General features: G+C 43.6%; 11 protein-coding genes across 11 annotated transcripts; 4 read left to right on the forward strand and 7 right to left on the reverse strand.

Annotated features, from left to right (window-relative positions):
- Positions 1–175: 175 nt before the first annotated feature.
- BBOV_II002970 (Cysteine-rich PDZ-binding protein) lies at positions 176–583 on the reverse strand. The gene is made up of 4 exons (XM_001609770.2): positions 505–583; positions 412–469; positions 301–375; positions 176–262 (listed from the first exon to the last, which is right to left on the reverse strand). Exons 1-4 carry the CDS (start codon positions 566–568, stop codon positions 184–186), a joined length of 276 nt encoding a protein of 91 aa, XP_001609820.1. The 5' UTR covers positions 569–583; the 3' UTR covers positions 176–183.
- A 20-nt stretch (positions 584–603) lies between these two features.
- Positions 604–2,896, reverse strand: BBOV_II002980 (Dynamin central region family protein). The gene is made up of 2 exons (XM_001609771.2): positions 2,824–2,896; positions 604–2,789 (listed from the first exon to the last, which is right to left on the reverse strand). Exons 1-2 carry the CDS (start codon positions 2,869–2,871, stop codon positions 627–629), a joined length of 2,211 nt encoding a protein of 736 aa, XP_001609821.1. The 5' UTR covers positions 2,872–2,896; the 3' UTR covers positions 604–626.
- A 214-nt stretch (positions 2,897–3,110) lies between these two features.
- BBOV_II002990 (uncharacterized protein) lies at positions 3,111–4,160 on the forward strand. The gene has a single exon (XM_001609772.2). It carries the CDS (start codon positions 3,144–3,146, stop codon positions 4,122–4,124), a length of 981 nt encoding a protein of 326 aa, XP_001609822.1. The 5' UTR covers positions 3,111–3,143; the 3' UTR covers positions 4,125–4,160.
- Positions 4,161–4,200: 40 nt separating this feature from the next.
- BBOV_II003000 (tRNA N6-adenosine threonylcarbamoyltransferase family protein) lies at positions 4,201–5,316 on the forward strand. Its single transcript, XM_001609773.2, has one exon. It carries the CDS (start codon positions 4,224–4,226, stop codon positions 5,298–5,300), a length of 1,077 nt encoding a protein of 358 aa, XP_001609823.1. The 5' UTR covers positions 4,201–4,223; the 3' UTR covers positions 5,301–5,316.
- Positions 5,298–6,657, reverse strand: BBOV_II003010 (PCI/PINT 26S proteasome regulatory subunit family protein). Its single transcript, XM_001609774.2, has 6 exons — positions 6,366–6,657; positions 6,241–6,329; positions 6,066–6,206; positions 5,734–6,030; positions 5,443–5,699; positions 5,298–5,408 (listed from the first exon to the last, which is right to left on the reverse strand). The coding sequence occupies exons 1-6, from the start codon at positions 6,625–6,627 to the stop codon at positions 5,315–5,317; spliced, it is 1,140 nt and encodes a 379-aa protein (XP_001609824.1). The 5' UTR covers positions 6,628–6,657; the 3' UTR covers positions 5,298–5,314.
- An 803-nt stretch (positions 6,658–7,460) lies between these two features.
- On the forward strand, positions 7,461–8,608 carry BBOV_II003020 (uncharacterized protein). Its single transcript, XM_001609775.2, has 2 exons — positions 7,461–7,719; positions 7,759–8,608. The coding sequence occupies exon 2, from the start codon at positions 7,782–7,784 to the stop codon at positions 8,568–8,570; it is 789 nt and encodes a 262-aa protein (XP_001609825.1). The 5' UTR covers positions 7,461–7,719; positions 7,759–7,781; the 3' UTR covers positions 8,571–8,608.
- BBOV_II003030 (SpoU rRNA Methylase family protein) lies at positions 8,496–9,800 on the reverse strand. The gene is made up of 5 exons (XM_001609776.2): positions 9,455–9,800; positions 9,247–9,418; positions 8,968–9,210; positions 8,749–8,931; positions 8,496–8,712 (listed from the first exon to the last, which is right to left on the reverse strand). Exons 1-5 carry the CDS (start codon positions 9,778–9,780, stop codon positions 8,515–8,517), a joined length of 1,122 nt encoding a protein of 373 aa, XP_001609826.2. The 5' UTR covers positions 9,781–9,800; the 3' UTR covers positions 8,496–8,514.
- A 2-nt stretch (positions 9,801–9,802) lies between these two features.
- On the reverse strand, positions 9,803–10,994 carry BBOV_II003040 (Leucine Rich repeats (2 copies) family protein). Its single transcript, XM_051767204.1, has 7 exons — positions 10,841–10,994; positions 10,674–10,804; positions 10,539–10,638; positions 10,215–10,505; positions 10,093–10,179; positions 9,913–10,057; positions 9,803–9,873 (listed from the first exon to the last, which is right to left on the reverse strand). The coding sequence occupies exons 1-7, from the start codon at positions 10,973–10,975 to the stop codon at positions 9,821–9,823; spliced, it is 942 nt and encodes a 313-aa protein (XP_051623141.1). The 5' UTR covers positions 10,976–10,994; the 3' UTR covers positions 9,803–9,820.
- Positions 10,995–11,046: 52 nt separating this feature from the next.
- Positions 11,047–12,568, reverse strand: BBOV_II003050 (Receptor of activated protein C kinase (RACK) 1 family protein). Its single transcript, XM_001609778.2, has 5 exons — positions 12,522–12,568; positions 12,136–12,313; positions 11,846–11,992; positions 11,540–11,811; positions 11,047–11,505 (listed from the first exon to the last, which is right to left on the reverse strand). Exons 2-5 carry the CDS (start codon positions 12,251–12,253, stop codon positions 11,074–11,076), a joined length of 969 nt encoding a protein of 322 aa, XP_001609828.1. The 5' UTR covers positions 12,254–12,313; positions 12,522–12,568; the 3' UTR covers positions 11,047–11,073.
- Positions 12,569–12,953: 385 nt separating this feature from the next.
- Positions 12,954–16,765, reverse strand: BBOV_II003060 (RPAP1-like C-terminal family protein). Its single transcript, XM_051767033.1, has 2 exons — positions 16,341–16,765; positions 12,954–16,307 (listed from the first exon to the last, which is right to left on the reverse strand). Exons 1-2 carry the CDS (start codon positions 16,730–16,732, stop codon positions 13,127–13,129), a joined length of 3,573 nt encoding a protein of 1,190 aa, XP_051623142.1. The 5' UTR covers positions 16,733–16,765; the 3' UTR covers positions 12,954–13,126.
- A 213-nt stretch (positions 16,766–16,978) lies between these two features.
- On the forward strand, positions 16,979–18,874 carry BBOV_II003070 (uncharacterized protein). Its single transcript, XM_001609780.2, has 7 exons — positions 16,979–18,005; positions 18,039–18,134; positions 18,203–18,315; positions 18,351–18,412; positions 18,447–18,529; positions 18,565–18,696; positions 18,734–18,874. Exons 1-7 carry the CDS (start codon positions 17,118–17,120, stop codon positions 18,863–18,865), a joined length of 1,506 nt encoding a protein of 501 aa, XP_001609830.2. The 5' UTR covers positions 16,979–17,117; the 3' UTR covers positions 18,866–18,874.
- The last annotated feature ends 24 nt before the right edge of the window (positions 18,875–18,898 follow it).

Below are 18,898 nucleotides of genomic sequence, written 5' to 3' on the forward strand. Positions count from 1 at the left end.
GCATTAGTATTGCTATTTTATACACATATAAAAGATGTTTATTTATATTATTGAAAATTCTAGTTTCTTTTTCTTTTAACCAAGTTGTGTCTGTTGTTTCCTAGCACACGGTGTTACTTTACGGAAGTGCGATGTAATTATTCCTGTTTATTATTCGTTTCTTAACCTCTTTATATATGTTTGTCACACTACTGACATGAGGTGTTTAGATACATCTACCATTTTCTTTCCACAGATGTGGCATCTTCCTTGTTTATAGGCACTAGGTCAATATATGCTGTATGTTTATAGATTACTTACCATACATTGCAGTATTTACCTTTAACGTGTAGGAATGCTTTGCAGTTTTTGCATTGGTTTTTATTTGGTTCCAGCCTGTGTTATATATGTTCTTATATACACAAAACGTACTTATCCTTTTGTATTCGTTTTTCTACTAGTTTATTGACTCCTATTGCGCATCGATTTCCTGTACTTGTTATAGTAGTTCTGTTGTCAAGATACCATCACGCTTTGTGTCCGGTGTCGCGAGTTTGCACAGTTTCTTTTCGCACTTTGCACATGGCATTATTGTTGACAGCGATATATTTTAATGAAATGTGATTGAAATATTGTATGTGTGTTCGTCATGGGAATAGCGGATGTGGGTATACTGTTTTTTGTGTTGCTTCTTTAGAGCGTTGTTGTTGTGGTTTGTGATTCTGCATCTGCATTGTAGGCTGTGACATCATATCGTTTTGCGGTACTTGGTGGGTTACATGTTTCCTTTGCATATCTTCTGGTGTCGCTCCTGGACTTCCAGGTTGTTGTTGCTTCTGCTGTGTAGGTTTGATGTTAAAGTTCCTTAAGTCCTTGTCGAACGTTGCATCAAACAGCTCCACATCTCTTTGTACGGCGTTAAAATCACGCTGTAACAGGTTCATAGCCCTGTTGAGCACATCCAACTGTTCCTTTAGCAGTTGCCTATCATTGGCAATATGTGGTGGTTCACCAAAGGTGATTACCAATTCCTCTTGTGTCTGTTGCGTCAGGGCTGTATATATTTTATATTGCATGTTCTTTTGTACTTTCCTGACTAAAAAGTGTCCTATTATTTTGGGTACTGAATCTCTCATATTTCTCAGTACTATAGCGAAGTATACATTCAATCTCCTTCTTATTTCTTGTATGAACTGGGAGCTATATCTTCTTTTTTTACCTTGTGCAGCTTCCCATACTCTATTCATAGCTTTCCCGGTAGCTTCTGTTATATGCGCTGCCTTTTCCATTACATATCCTGCTTTTTGTGGTTCCAGCTTTTCCTCTGCATTGTCCATCATGTACTGTGCGTCGTTTGTGAATATATACATGGTTTCACATTCAACATATTTTTCCAATACATCTCTAGCATTTTGTGTTTCTTCCTGGAATATGTTTTGGGACAGGTTGAGTACCTTTTCGCATAACAGTGGGAACCTTGCGAATACTCGTTGTGACACTTTCATTGCTAACAGATCTAGTGTCTGTTGCACTCTTTCCAGGCACTCTATGGCTGGTGGCACTAGTTTTTGTAGTTGTGGTAGTATTAGGTATTCGAAGGTATCTGGGTTTGGGAACCCCGGCAGGCTATCACCTTCGTGCATTTGTATAACTTGATCTATTTCAACATCTGTCATCTGGTCGAATACCTTTTGTGTCGTGTATGGTTCCAGCAGTTCGTTGTATATAGTCCTTATTTGCATCCCCGTGACGGCATCCTTGTCAACGAAGTCATGCAAGCTGCTCACATACCTTCCTTTAATAATCCCCCCGAATACTTCACAGTAGTCAGTTGTCATTTGCCACAGCAGTTGCACTCGTTCCGTGGTTCCTGTTGGCGCCGACTCACCTAAAGCTTCAAGTTTGCTGACGGTACATTTAATTCTGGACGATATTTCAGCTTTGAGATCTGGCAATACAGTGCTGATATGCCTGTACAATACTTTAGTGAGCTTATCTACTAATGACGGTATTCCCCAGAGTGTTGGTTTGAGGTGCTTATACACCTTATGCTCGGAGAAGTATTTGCGTTCCAGTTCCAGTGCCTCCTTTATAGTTACACCGTCTGCGATATCCTTTGCTGATCTATTTTTAACTCCTGTATATCCCAATCTAAGTGGTACTTCATCGTTTTGTAGCATTGCTACAGCGTTTGCTCCTCTATCCATAAGATCGATCTTGGTGATAACTCCTAGTGTTCTAACACCGAGTGGATCTGCTCTTCTAGCCAATTGCAGAGCATCGCTTGTTGACATGTCTACGTTTGCTGCTACTACTGCCAATATAATTGTACGTGGATCCTTTGCATATCTCATTATCATATCTTTTGTCAGTGCTTCTATATCATCTGTTTGGTCACTATTTTTCAATGGTACTCTTGTGACACCGGGTAGATCGATAAGCGACAGATCTGGGCAATCTGGAGAATACACCGATAGCACTATGGGATCGTCTACTATTCCTTTATTCGCTCCTGCTATTTCATTTGTCAAACTTTCTATATGCTGTCTTGCAGCTTCGAAATCATAGTATCGTTCTCCATTTCCATCGAATATAATGTATGGTTTTATATTACCTGATTCATCTTCGTCAGTCAATTTGCACAATCTGAATTCGATAGGTCTTCTTGTGACGATGCCATCACCTCTTGGCAGGAAGTCTATACCTACTATGCTTTCTAGCACGCTGCTTTTGCCGCTACTTTGTGTTCCCGCTACACATATTCTTGGCAGATTGATATATTTGTGTAGACCGATATCTCTAAGTTCGTCCTGTGGGTGTTAACTCGTTTTGTATTGCACTTACTATTAGGTTGACCACTTGTCTAAGGCTTGCGCTGGTATCGTTTGCCATCTTTACTGTGTTTCATTTAGCGTCGCGACACCGTTGTTACACATCTCCCGAGTTCGGTGTTTAGAGATATAGTTCTCTGGTACTTTGTTCTTTAGGGAGGTTGTGTTTTGAATGTTTCTAGTTGTATGTGTGCGCTTATTAGTGCTAGTAATTGATTAATGTGTACATGATGGGGAGGTAGAGAGTATATACCATGTTTTTAAAGCACATATCTGCTTATATAACTATGTCTTAATGTTGCGCAGTGTAGATTTTACTGAATTATTGTTATAATGAAGTCTAATCGATATCGGCATTCCGTTGGCGATACTCATGGCATAGAGGGTGATAACATAGCCATAAGTCGTGTTGAACGGCACTTATCAAGTCGAAGTCGATCTAGGAGCCGCGGTACAAAGGAAGCTGCAGGCAGTCGTAGACACAGGTCGCCTGGATTCCATGGTTCTGGCCATAGAGTTGACCCAGATGCCTCTGCAGCGGCTGACTACGAAGATCCAAATACCTGTGATGCCGATGTAGTTAAAACTCCACTTCTTAATGCCAGTTCATCAACAGGTAGTATCGCAAAATCGCGACCTGGACTACCCTATATATACCAGCAAGCTGAGTTCATTCGCATTTGTACGGATTTAGTACGCAAGTGTGATTTTGAATCTGGTCTCCGAGATTTCTTTGGAAAACTAGATTCCGGGAGTAGTGTTGACTTATCGCAATATGCTGACAACCAGGTACGGAAAAAGCTTAGACATTTGGGTCGAGCTCTTTACCTCAATCGTGAGGGCAATATGTTAACTAAACCTGCGGAGTGTAGTATATCATTCATTGACGCTTTTGATGAGAAATTGAGCTACATTCGTCATAAGGCAGAACTCCAGGGTACCTACGTTCGTGCAGTAAGTGCTCCTGAAACACCAACGGATAATGACACACCCAGTGTTGATATAGATTCTGGGTCACTCTTAAGTTTGCGTGAGATGCATGAGCAAGGTTTTTTCGTTGGTTACGAGGACATGCAGAAGGAGTTTATATCTCGTCATGCTTCTCGCGACGTTTGGGGCAAGCCTGCAAGTGAGCAGGTTGCCTTATCCAGGGAGTCTGATAAAGAATCATCCCAGCCTTGGCGTGTGTTTGACCGCAAGGAGCTTGAGTTAGCTTCGGGAATTGACCGAGCTAAATACGAGCGTCTTCTAGAATCAGGTAATGAAATGTCAACTTCATTTGCCCCTGGGAAGTTACACACTTCATTTATTTAATGAATTCCTATGCACATCTTTTATAATATAGAGCCTTTCACTTAACGCAGTTTACGTTAATGCTATCCATTAGATATTCGATATAAATAACACATCGCAATGTCTGGGAAGTCCTTAGAGGACTTCTTTGTTCTAGGTATTGAGGGTAGTGCCAACAAGTTAGGCATTGCTGTTGTTCGTGGTGATGGAGTACTACTATCCAATGTCCGGAAGACGTATTCAGCTCCTGATGGTGAGGGCTTTCTTCCTAGACATGTAGCTCGTCACCATCGTGAGAACCTATCTGCCGTGCTTCGGGAGGCACTGTCTACGGCTGGTATAAAACTATCGCAGATATCATTGATATGTTATACTCGTGGACCTGGGATGGGTTCAGGTCTTCATGTTGGTTCCATTGCTGCTAAGACTGTCCACTTTCTGACTGGTGCTCCAATAGTCCCTGTGAATCATTGTGTTGGCCATGTGGAGATGGGTCGTCATCTAAGTGGCTATCGTTTACCGGTGGTGTTGTACGTTTCCGGTGGTAACACCCAGGTGATATCATATGACCATGTTCGTTGTGTTTACGGTGTTCTCGGTGAGACTTTGGACGTTGCTGCTGGTAATGTACTAGACCGTTTAGCTCGTCTTTTAGGGCTGCCTAACAAGCCTGCGCCAGGGTATTCCATAGAGGTTGCAGCTCGTTCCGGCGAGCGATTGATTTCTTTACCGTTTGCAGTAAAGGGCATGGACTGCTCACTCAGTGGGTTGCTTACATACTGTGAACAACTGATAGAGCGTGAGCGCAATTTACTATCGTCTGGTGAGATTACGGAATCTGATTTTTCTAGGTTTACCTGTGACCTATGCTTCAGTGTTCAGGAACACATGTTTGCGATGTTAATTGAGATGACTGAGCGTGCAATGTCCTTTGTGGGTGCTAATGAGCTATTGGTTGTTGGCGGTGTTGGTTGCAATTTACGTTTACAGTCGATGGCTAGTGCCATGGCTGAATCTCGTGGTGCTCGTCTTTATCCCATGGACGAGCGTTACTGCATTGACAACGGGGCCATGATAGCCTTTGCTGGGTTAATGGACTACCTCCATGGTAAAGGCTCAGAGGCGGCTGTACCCGCTGACAAAGTCAGCATTTGCCAGCGTTATCGCACTGACCAGTGCGTAGTCACATGGATATGAAATATTAGCATTAGCTAAGCTTCTGTGTTCGTCATTGTTTCTAGGTTAATGACTATGTTATTAGTCGCTTCAATCCAATCTTGTAGTTTCGCAGTCAGGTTTTGCAATCTGTATTGTTTGGAACCAATATAAACTAACTTACTTTGTCATATCCAGTATCCTGGGCTGTAGCCAGGTGATGTTTACTGTTTGCTGTAGCTGGTCGATATGGCCTTTGATTAACTTGAGTGCCAGTGCTCTGAGTACTAGGGGTTCTACTTGGTACAAGGGAATTGCACAGTGTTGAGCAATATCCTGGAAATGCAGTGTCCTCTGCTTACTGGGTTTACTGAAAGCGAGGTTAAGTAGTGATATCAGGGTCAATTTATGCCTTAGTTGTGGCTCTTTACCGGCAAGTTCCTGTGTTGGTTATTGCTGTTGTATATACACCCACTGTATGCAATATTTGTCCGCGATATCGTTCCATGGCGTCGTCAAACTGGTTTAATTGCCCTTCGTTGAATATTTGCAACAGATCGTATAACCATTGATGTTCACCTTCCTTGAGGTATGCTTCTATAATCGGTTGGTGTATAAGTTCACCAAATCCGAAGCTATCTTCTGCTATTACAGCACAGATTGTAATTTCCATGGCGATGTTTTTCCTTTCACTTTCTGGTATATCGTTCAGACTAGTGTACGCTAGGTACATGATCCACTCCTGGTAGCACAGCGAGAAGTTTTTAGTTGCCTGTAGGTCTTGTGGCAAACAGCATATCTACATACCTTGTGCAGTTGTGCTGCAGCTTTATGGTAGGCTGCGTGCACTGATATGTCTATATTCAAGTGTGCTTCTACTTTCTCCTTGATATCATTGAGTAATTGGTCACAGTCCTTGATTTGATTTGACTTAACCATGTGATGTGCCTGTGGTATTTACAAAGCCTGCAATGTAACATACCTTTGCGATTTGGTGCATTATATGCGCTTCTAGTTCATTTTCTAGGAATGAGTCGTACTTACAAAGGTGTTCTAATGCCACCTTTGAGTCTGTATAGCGTTATTTAGTATTAGGTCGCGACCTACCTAGATTTTCTGAACATGTTGCCAGTATTTGTGCGAACCTCAGTTTGTTGAGTGAGTCCTTAATGGGATGCACAATGACTTCAAACACCCTGATTTTGTCATCACAGGCTATGTTTGGTGAGTTCACAAGTTCGATCAAAGCGTTTGTTAATTCATGGTAGTACTTAACTTCCAGGTAATGCTTTATTCCATCGACCAGGGTTGTAAACTCGGGATGGTTCGACGCCACTGCCGATAACGTAGCTTCAGCGTCTCCTTTCATTTTTGGAGCGCGCTAATATGATATAAATTGCTATGGTTATACATGAGCTACTGCAAAAATGTGTGGGCGCGCGTTGCAACAGTATGTCCCGGGAATGTTATACATGGCAATATATAGCGATAGAATTAGTGGATATAATGTGTTATGATATTGAATGGTACCTTATTCTGTGAAATCGCGACTCTATCAATCTAGAGTTAAATCAGACACGTTGCAATAGACAAGATATCGATCTAGTACAAAATACGCATACAGTGACCTAAACGGATATAGCGTCCCTTAGATCTAGTATTAAATCAATATTTTAGTAATCCGACCCGATAGAATCCTTACAGTAGATATGTTAGTACAGGAAATATTTTCGCCAATGGGTGTCATATGGTTGCACATTACAATTTTATGGAGCTAATATACATACAGCCAATCGTTATTATCAATGTGTTGCTACAAAGCAACAATTCAATGTGTCTTGTTAGGGGAAATAATCATGACACATCTGCCCTATTTTTATTTTCCCCGTGATAGAAGAACAAATTCATTGATATTATATATCAATTGAAAATTTACGAGGTATAGGATCTGTAAAACGCTTTTAATTACATGTATATACCATAATGTGCCTCCTGGCACACCAGTGTACCTAGTCAATATTTTCAAAAATCCTAGATAATACACATCAAAATACAATATCTAGCGTTTTTCATTTATTTTGTTAATGTACTATCGTTTGCTTTTTGGGTTTGTTCTGTTTTTTATTTTGTACCCCATATATACGTCTCTCATGGTGGTTTCACCTGTACTCGAACTTCAATCTTATTATTAGGCTCTTTGGGCCGAAATACAAACATTATAGCGAACGTTTGCTGTAGATAGGGTTTTGTATAGCCCTATCATATCAGGTTTTCAATTAGGTGGAATCCTTTGTAGGCGGCGTCTCGCAAGGTACTTGAACTTTTATTCACGTCTGGTATCCGTTTACGGTACAGGCGTAATTTTTTATATATCTATTGATTTCTATTCACCGTTATGCGATTATAAACTGTCACTTAATAGTTCGTTGGCTATTTTTAGCCGCGCTTTTCGGCACATTCGGTACGTGTTTATGTAATGTAAATAGTAAGCATGATGTAGCCGCTTAAGCTCAGTGTGTGACGATGGCAGGTCCCTGCTTGGGCGAGTTCTGTGATTCGATATCACTGGACGCCGTGGGCGCCACGGCAACCAAGGTTGTGAGTTTGCGAAATGTTGATTTACAATGCTTATTGGATGCCGAGGAAAGCACGTGTTCGCCATTCTCAGACGTTAATGATCTGAAGAAGAGCGAGTCGATGTTTTCTGATGACCCGAATTATTTGTGGTTTGTGAAGCAGCGTGCCGACCGTCTTCGTGGCTCATCCCTGGGTGGTCGTAGTCAGCGTCGTAACTTGAGCAGTAGCCATGGGAGTGACGTGAGTTCTACTTGCGTGATGGTGAACATCAAGCACGACACCTGCGTGAACTTATGTGACAATCCCAGTGACATGTGGCACGGCCTGAAGATGTCTGATGGCACTCCCGTGGTGATTCGTTCAAAGCGTTTTCGTCCAAAGCGGTATGGTGATGGCACTTATCGCAAGTCCACCGGTAAAGGTTTGGGTGCGTATCGTGTAGCGAAATCAGCTCGCGTTGACGTGTCGCGTCAGACCTCTGAGGACCGTCGCCATGATGGTCGCATTGGCCCTATTAACTATGGTTCTGGTTTTCTATCACTGCAGCGTTACGTCGGTCGCGGCGACGGTGCTAGTGCAATATACCGTATGAACGGTGTGGACGCGCGGGTGGTTCACAGCTCTCGCCGCAAAGAGGTTATTGTGCGTCGGCGACGTTTGCAAGTGCAGAACAAGTTGGCTAAGGCTCGTGGCGTACTACCTTCTGAGATAGGTACGGGGACCTCGGTGCTGTAACGTGCATGTTTTTGCGCACGAGATACATGAGAATAGCACTTTTGACATGTGTATCCAGGTTATACATATGCGTCTTCCTCTCAGGGCTGATGATTGGCTTGCCACCTGTAACATCAAACTTGACGGCGGCTTCCAAAAGCTCCTGATCCAGCATATTTCACTTCAGAATCGTACCAACCTTGGGTTGTTTGCCTATTAGCAGCAGCATCCCGCGATGTTGTTTGATGATGTTTTGAGCTCGGTCTGAGTTCAGGTTGAACCCGCCGTCGCAGCATATACTTATAAGCAGATCGTTGTCTTTTGCGAACTTGATTGCTTCTTGTGCGGTTCCCACGACGTATGGCATCGTATCAAGGCAGTTCTAAGCACATATATTGTTTCTAGCCATACACCTTACTTGAGATGCCCGGATGTCTCTTGGGTTCAGCAGGTCATGCTCCCCGTGTTTGAGCATCCACAATGCCTGCCACTGCAGCGCGTGTGCGGTACGTACTAGCGTAGCCGTCGCGCCGTTATCACGAGCCGCGTTGCATTTTGGGGCTACGCATAGCACGAGTGCTGCCTGCCCTAGGTGTTGTGCCGGTTGTGGATATGGGACTTCCGCAACAACGCCGCCCTTATAAGAGTGGAGGTCTGCGACCTGTGACACGTTGAGATTGCTATGCCAGGGGCTCACCTTTTGCAGCAACTTATCGGAACATACAATTACCCTTTCTGCGCGTACACTAGGCTCCAGGAGCACTGGGTTTTCATAGGAAGTGGTGTATATTCTGCTGCATGCTCCATGGCGTTCACAGTACTCCCGTATCAGTTTGGTACTGGTGAGCAGAACTAGTTTGCGATACTTCCTGAAAGTAACTATCACCTCGAATATAGATTCATACCTGTATGCCGCACTGTGTGCTAGCTTATATAGATGTATAGCCACCGGGTGGTTGGCGCTTCGTAGCACCCTTGGCTTAGGTGAGCTGTTTACCAGTCTAGTAAAGTAGTCACCCGTGCTCCTCGCTCTTTGTTGGACATTGTAAACCACCTTTGGAGATATGCCGTTATTCGATTTCCGTACATAGCTTCTAGAAGACAAGGCCGTGGAATCACCTTTCAATTTAGCTCGGGAATGCCTCAAAGCGCGTTCTTCAGCCTGTTTTTTGATGCTGTCCAATACCCGTTGAACAGCGCTGTGCGCTGCTTGCGATGGCGTAAAGGCCATACTATAGTGTGTGTGTCTTATTTCAACACCGGGTGCAAGGTCAGTCAACACAAACCCGACCGCTGACTTCCAGGGCATCCAGTTGTGTTATTTCTAGTTGGGAATTACCAATGTGCAGCGCTGGTGACCTACGTGGAAGTATATGAAGCACTCGGTTGCGATAACTGGGTCCAAGCTTCGATTGGATCGGGTTGCGCTCTAGATATAGCACTTTTAGCCTAGAAAATCGGCGCAACGGCTCTATATCAATTTCTTCCTCAAGAGCGTTATCGTTAAGCTGTAGAAGGTCATTGTCTTATGCCACTTTCTTACCCAGAGCTCCTCTATATAAATATTGTCTTCTGTGATATTTATCTTCGATATCTGGTTGTTCCCGAGGTCCAGGATTTTTAGCATTTTCTGGGTTATATATAATCGATATCACACATTTTTACCATTGTGTTGATCCACGCGGGTACTTCCTTAAGTCCATTGAAGCTAAGGTACAGTTCCGATAGCATTGGGCATCCAGTTGCTAACCGTTCATCCCAAGTGTCGATACGGTTATTTTGCAAGCTTAATTTGTTCAGCATAGGCAGAGGTGGAACTTGCATGGAAGTTATCTTGTTTCGGCCTAACCACAGTGATTTAAGCGCGGTAAGCGCTCCGATGTCTCCGTATTCGCGTATCCGATTGGATCCCAGTTCCAGCAACTCCAGTTGCTTAAGCATACACAAGTTTTCCACCTGCAAAATTTACATGAAATCGCGTATACTCACAGTTGCGATTTTGTTATTGGTGAGGTAGAGCTCACGGAGGTTAATTAGGCTCTCAAGGTTCTCTATGACCTCGATTTGGTTGAATGAGACGTCGAGTACGCTTCATGTATATGTTTCCCGCTGTACACAACCTACCGTAATGCGTGTAAATGTCCTATATTTTCAATAATCTTTATATTGTTCTGGTACAAGTCAAGCGTCTCCAGGGCAGTATTGCTGTCCAGTTTCTCAATCTTTTCCACTAGGTTGGATACAATTGCTAACTTCTGTTATTCGTTGTATAACATCGATGTGTAGAGTACCTTAAGGGCTGTGCAGCGCTCGAGGTTCTCGATGCGCTTGATTCGTTCGCAGTGGAATTCAATTACCGAGCTCTCGGAAGGCGCCTCTAAGTCTACACCTATGCGTTGTATTCTGATATCAGCATCGTCCGTCATTTTATTATAATGTCTAGATTCACATGGGCGCGTAGCCCTATATGTATACAGATAATGCGCACGGGGAACGAATATGATGAAAAATAATTATTTCAGAGTTAATTTCCCATGTAGCTGTAGTTCTTGTTGACCTGGTAGACATATATAGTACCGTCAGTGGATCCAGCGAAAAGCGTGCTGCCATCAGCGTTCCAGCACAGAGACACACACCATGGAAGGCCAATCTTCTTAGGCTTGTCGCTAGTGATTTCAGCGAGCACGTTCTTGTTTTCCAAGTTCCAGATCTTAATGGCCCTGTCAGTAGCCACGCAAAGCCAGTAGTTGCAAGGAGAGAAGCAGAGAGCATTGATAGGAGAACCAGCCTCCAACAAATGCAGGCTGTTGCCTTCCTTCATGTCCCACAAACGAGCGATGCCGTCCTTACCACCAGAAGCACAAAGTGAACCGTCTGGAGAAATAGAAGTGCATGAAACGATACCCTCATGTCCACTAAGGTTGAACTTAAGGTTGCAGTTAGCAAGATCCCAGACCTATAGATGTTACAGACTATAACGAAATACTAACCTTAACGATCTTGTCCCAACCACCGGAGACAAATACGTGCTCATGTGGGTTAGGAGAGAACCTTACACAAGAAACCCAGTCATTGTGCGCATTCTGAACTGTACGCTTGCATTCAGACAAAGTGTTCCATAACTTGATAGTTTTATCACGGCTGGCGGAAATGATTTGACGATTGTCAGGACTGAAGTCTACGCTGTAGACATCACTAGTGTGACCGTTGTATACGTGCACAGTTTTGCACTTCACGAGGTCCCAAAGCCTCAGAGTGTTGTCTGGACAGGTTAGAATGTTATATTTCCAACCTACCCCAAGAACCAGATAAAGCAAAAAGACCATCAAATGACATGGTTACATCTTGAATAGTCTGTGAGTGCCCCGTAAGAGACTTCTTAGCGATGCCGATTTCACCCTCAATTTCATTGTCGTAGACCTCCCAGATCATAATCTTCTTATCTGAGTTAAATTATATATTAACAAATGAAAACCACAATCAGTATGACCCCAAAAGGTCACAATAGGACTTTTTTACAGCATTGGCCACACCTTAGAGTGAGCTGGGTCCCAATCATCACGTGGAATTAAGTATATGAACATACCTCTAGAAGCAGAAATCACAGTATTTATATCACTTCTGCCAGGACAAGAAATAGCAGTCACCCAGCCGGTATGGCCACCGGTGAGGACACCCTTGTAGTCCAAAACACTGTTACTCATCTTCCCTTCAACGACAGTAGTCCCGAAATGGTGCTGCTGTTATGTATAAATTCGAAAAATCTGCACAATATTTATACACCCATGGTTATTCCATAGAAATTATACACCAGATAGATAACCTATAGATGTATTCGAGCTTTCTGGCACTTATGATACCGCAAAGTCAGATTTTTGTCAAAGGCCATTAAAATAATACGGCGAGTATCAACGGCCATGATCACCAGAAAAGCTCACAAAAGTCAAACAGGCACCAACGCGATGAACTTACCCGATAAGTCCGTCCGGAAAAACATTCAAGTGCTAATTACATGGATTCGACCGTAGGGTATACGCTCAACTGTCTTCGCCCCAGGCGCGGCGATGGAGACCTAAGAGGCTATGTGCGGCAACATGTTATAGCAACGATATTCCATATAAATCCATATTACCAGGGATTCCATGGGTGTATTATACCGAGAATTTAGGTTCAGTTTACACATTGGGCCTATTTTGGTATATACGCTCCGTATGTGTCGTTGGTGTTCTAGGCGTATAGACGCCGATGCCCACAGCTGTGGCGCCATCAAACAGCTAGTGTTTGGAGCTGCCAATGCTGGTATAGAAATGCGTTCGCGGTATACCGCGACGAGGAAGCATTCAGGACTCTTCCAGCAAGTTTCTGAAGGAGTAGTTTATGCTTTCACAGTGTGTAACAGCTCGTTCCGCACCTTGGATATCAAACTTGTAGTACACATCAACTTTATCAGTGTCCCTTAGAGCCTGTATATTGGAATCCTGGTGATATCGGTGATAAATAATGAAGTTCTCAACTCTGCGATAATATACTGGTGGTACCCATCAGAGATCAGTGGTATTCCCAGCGCATCCACAGTGTTATTCCTGATTTACCAGGCACAGGAACGCTATGGCGTTACTGGTAGCTGGGTCGGTATCACTCGACATACCAAACTCACGCATTAAGCGACTTTGCGCATTGCGAATCTGCCCCGTTGAGTTGAACTCCGGGAGGTACATGAATACAGTACCTAGTGATATACAACCATCGGGATGCGCGCACCTGAGTTCCAGGGTGTCCAGTTCCACGGATACATTACGACCTACTAGGCACATAAGCTCAGTATCACACCATAGCATCCTGGCACACTCCTCGTATGAATAAACCGATATCAGCAGCATGAGAGCAGCAACGACAAATAGAGAGTCGCCATGGCCATGTTTGAACTGCCTAAGTATAGATGACGCCGTCCTCATGAGTGCTTCCTGTGACATGAGTTTCTTATAGTTCCCAGTAGATTGGTGTTTCCTTAGGTAGTCAGTCACCTTGTTAGGCTCCACGACTCTGTCTGATGGTAGCGGCATTCGGCTTTCCAGATCCTTGAATACCAGGGTCTCAAGCAGGCTCAGACTGTATTCCTCAAGATTCCAATTTGTATCCGCAACCCTTGATGCAACTAAACCTAGAAAAAGCTCAGGTACGCTCACATAAGGAACTCGTTTGAGTAACGTTCCTCTGAATGCATCCCGTGATAGCAACGATGACATTAAACCGGTGACCTTGAAGTTATCAATAGAATTTGATATGATGCCCATGGATAGCACTGGTATGAACGCAGCAAAATTCAACGTTGGCATGTTGCCGTGTCCCAGTGAACAACTGATTAACTTGCGATTGAATGTTAGGTAGTAATGCATGTCCTCTAAATAGCCATTAGCGCTATCCTGTATGGTCGTGTTGCCGCCAAGTTCGCAAATGCCATATAGAAGCTGCAGTAATGACTCAGTAGTACTGTAGCAAGATGATATAGTCAATGCGGATAGCAACAGTTCCATTAGGTTCCCATTTTCCTTGGGGGTACCAGAGTCTAGAACCAATTGAACGTAGGTACAAATGAAACTGGCCCATGGATGCATCATCGGCACTGGCTTTGAAAGTACCATGCTGTCAGTGGATATTGACTCTTGGTATTCAACGATGATAGAGCACATCATGTCCACTAGATGCTTACATTGTACTAAGGTACCGCTCGGTACCGGTACCTTATGCAGGGAATGCAGTTCTAACCACGACTCAAGAAGCAATGCGGGTGTAGCGACTCTGGATACAGCTTCTATGGCACTTGAGAAGGACACTATCCTGTGTATATTGCCACTTTGTGGGTTATGGCAATACAAGGGTACTACAAGTTCCATGGAATCCCAAGCGCGTGGCAGAGACATTGTTCCATCTTTAGATAAATGTCGTAAAAAGAAGCCTTCTATGGACCCAAGGAGTGTATTATCCAGTGTAACATTAGTGCCATGATGGCAATAGGCACAGTATAGCCGGAGAGCAAACAGCATTATGACTGATGACCAAGGGTAGTAGGATGGATTTTCTAGAGTACACAAATCCAATATTAAATCACGGAGATGAGCACTGTCCCACCAGTATAGTATGTGATTGCCAAAGTCAGATTCCAAAAGCAGCTCCAGGTGGAGGCATACATGTGCCATGTTAAGACCAGTAGTACCCAGGAATTCCAAGAGCTTGTCATTGGGCGTTGAGTCTGTGATACCATTCACACGGGTCTCTGTACTAGATATAGCACGTAGCGAGTATACTTCATACTGGAATGCCGATGCCAACTCGTCCAAGGTGTCGTAATGGACACCTACGGCACACCAGGTACTAAGACAACGCAATGCCATTATGCCACATATAGCCGCAGGTTTACTGGTAGCATACATGGTACCATCACGTTTATCCATTAAATTGTATACTGAATCTATATCACTCCGGAATGCTATGGATAGCGTCTGCTTTACCAGTGCTACGCTACCCATCGGGTCCAATACATCCTGAAAGCAGGGTGGGTACATACCAGACAAAAGCCGTAGAAAACACAGAGTACTACATGCCAGATTTAAACACGCGCCACTAGATATATCCACGGAACTTTGATAATCCAGGTTAAGCCTTGTACCGTATATCTGTAGATGTATAAGCTGGCCCAAGACATCAGTGAATTCAGGATACTCACACAATGCGCGTGCTAATGGCGGTCCGAAACGTGATAAAATGCCACTAACAACCAAGCATATTGACGATAGCAGCGCGACGTTATCCATGTGCCTCTTTAACAGCATACACAGATGTGATATGAACCCGCAGTGAGCCAACAAGTAGACTAAAGAGTGGAGGTCATATTCACCAGGAAGCCTGGTATTTATATCATCAGCATCCATGCCAACTAATGCCCCTTTTAGAACATCACTGAAAAACTGGTATAGTACCTCGTTGGATGAATGTTTTCCAGCAGTGGCATTAATCCCACGTAACGTATCGTACAAATTATCAGTACCCTGGAAATCAAAAACCATTGAATTGTGACTGTAGACATCCAAGTTATTAGGTAACAAACCAAATAGTAGCTCGTTGAATGTGAGTAACAAATTCGTACCGTCCCCGGATAAATCACTGAAGTCACCGAAAAGCAGTATTGCCATAGCCCTAAGAGCGTCAGCAACTATCTGGACGTTACCGAAGTTTTCGAGACAAACAAAACCCATACGGCATACAAGGTCCACATCGTTGTGTATGTAATTAGACCATCGAGTGGCTGGGTAACCAAAGTAGCACCGTGGACCTAGTATTGCCCTGGAAACTATATTGCAAAGTGTACGAGTGGCAAGTTTCACCTGAGGCTTGAAAGTACTCTGTAGAAGCCCGATTAACTCAAGTATAGTGTAGCCAGGTTTGTGAGGGTCGTCACCGTGGTTATACAAAGCGGTGTCGTGCCGGTGACTGTCGGAGGCATGACCATCCAGCAAGTTACCGTCAAAATCAAATCGAAGTTCATGCAAACGTAATGATGACGGATCAAGGGAACTCTCATCCTGAACTGACTCAACTGGATTTGTCCATTCCAGCTTTTGGAATTCAAAATTAGAAGATTTGAACCAAATGTCGCTAGAGCAAGTAATTTTGTTGGATTCTGCTTTGGATAAAGTTTCTCTATTAGTACCGGCATCTGTATGCCCATCACTTTGCGGCAAATCTGGTGTCAAACCAAGTCTGCAAAGATTAGACATACGAACAATAACATACCTTTGCAATCGACGCCGTATTAAAAAGTCACAATTATCTTTCCCAAGACGCTCACGTATGTATGCTTGGTGTTCATTGATTTCCTCTGCACTCATAGTAGATATATCTGGGATGCCATAGTCAACGTCATCAAATGACACCTTTGGGTGCCCAGAACGATGATCAACATGATCTGTCTTTGGTTTATCTAAATTGACACATCCAAGTTGATGTGGCATCATAGTTCTATGTAGAGCCCGAGGGAATCCTGAAACACGCCCATCGGGGTCCCTGGGAGCCTTTGGCTTGAAATCTGCCGATGGAGCGTCATCATCCGAAAAGTGCTCAACAATGTCAAAGTCATTGTCACTATAGCCAGAAGCTGTATCATATGACACATCCAAGTTATCCATTGGTATATATATTAAATGTGTATGAAATTGGTGTCATTATAGAATCATATTGACGGGCATTCCTACTGTATTATGGCACTAATTGTTACTAGACCTTATTTATGGAATCTGTTGCTACATTTATTGATTAATAATATGGATGTGTTAGTGAGATAAATGTTACCATAGAAAATGGATTACACGAATTGCATTGCCGAATGTGCTCTAATGCTCTAAAGGATGCCATGATATTAGGAATTTGCTAGGATATACATCAGAGCTATATTAGTTATGGAGATCAAGAGTATGTAGAAAACTGACTACAATTTGGGAAGAACGGTGAATTAGTTGTCTTGTCCATTTCTAGGATGACAAATTGAATGAGTCGCTACTATACTGTTACAAAATGATAATCAGCTACGTTTCTGCTTTGCCATCGTATATTGCGCGGGTTTGCAACCCTTCCGTTGCAACAAGGCTTAGTAGACTCAGGATGTTAAATGTACCGCATCTTAACAGAGCAGTTAGCCGATGCTTCTCGGGAGATGCGGTGTCACTGGAACATAAAAACGAGGATTCCCCGTTGTACTCGACCATGTCCAGTGCAGCGGTGTTCTCCGATATCGGACGTATGGAGTCTATGACTCCCAGGCAAATGAGCGTGCTTCTAGAAGACGCAGTAACCGCAAAAGTCACAGATACATACTTTTGGGCCAAAGCAGCCGCAATTTGCCTAAAGGCATCAGCGCAGTTCAAGTTTTTTGACGCGCTGACTGTACTAGAGTGTTTTGCCAAAGCTAAGCTAGATGATCGGACACTGGTATCGGAGATGGCCAGCCATCTTACGACACAAGTACACCGCATGGAACCAAGACACCTTATGCAGGCAGTTGATGTGTTCGGTCGCTTTGGAAGGTTCCCAGAGCAACTTTTCATGGAGGTCTTCTACAGCATGATAAAGTACAGTGAGAAGCTCACTGGACCCGAATATGCAGCTGTGTTCAAATGTCTAGCACAGTGGCAAATACGGAACCCACAGCTTATTGCAGCGCTTTCGAGAGGCCTGTGCACTAACATTAGCATACTGAGATATCCTGAACTATGCCAGGTTGCAGCATGTGCACGACAGATGGATATAGCAGACGAGGCCTTCTATCTTGTTCTTGACGAATGGCAGCAGAAGGAGCTGCAGTTGATGACAATACAGGAGCTCATGGACGCTACGAAACAACTAAAATCGCAACAAATAAAATATGAACCTTATCACAATGCATTGGTAAACGAGTTTGTTAAGGTAGGATAATGTAGCACTTCTCAGAATCTGTAGCAAACCAAGGAGCTAAATGGAACAGCAGGAGTTAACCAATTGGCAGACCCGTTCGACTGCCTCAATCAATTACGTCTAATGGACGCAGTGTCAAAGGTTAGCAATTCAGGCCAAGTGAACCGGCTGCGTACTACTGTTGAATGCTATATTCTCACATTCTACAGGAGTTCCTACTGGCACTTACAAAGTGGTGTGAAGATGCAGTACACAATCCACCAACACGGTCACAAAAACGCCCTGAAAGCCATGACCTCGTTAATCTCTACAACATGGCTGTGTAAGTCACGGTGACCATGACGTATATAATCCCAGGGAATACAACATAGACATGGCATATCTGGACAAGGCAATACTCAAATTCGTCACTTCAAAAGGTATCACAGATGTTAAATTAACATATAGCCACAGGCGGTCTCAGATTAAGGTCACCAAAACCCATTGCAACAAGATATAAACCAAACCGGAAATACATATACGCCGTAGATCCAGAGGTATATCTACATTGTTGTGATCTAATATTATCCAGGAACCTGGGAAAATACGACCGCCACTGCATCTGCCAGAAGATTACATAGAAGACGTGCCGGAAGAGGAGGCACAGCGATCAGTAGCCATGAACGCCGAATCGGAGCACATTCACTCAATACTCGACGAATTGGTGTGTAATGCAGTAATAAGTTATATTAACGCTACAGGACCCGCTGCCAAAGGGGGTTGATTTCAAAAAGAAGCACAAGCCATCTACACAAAGTTGTGGCAAGGCGTCATTCCGCCACAAGGCGAAGACTACCAAACATAGAAACATTTCCGTTACACAACAATTCTAAAACGAAAGAATTTACACATAGCAAGTTGCACTG

The sequence above is a fragment of the Babesia bovis genome, chromosome 2, assembly GCF_000165395.2.
Source record: "Babesia bovis T2Bo chromosome 2, whole genome shotgun sequence".
NCBI classification, from domain to species: domain Eukaryota; phylum Apicomplexa; class Aconoidasida; order Piroplasmida; family Babesiidae; genus Babesia; species Babesia bovis.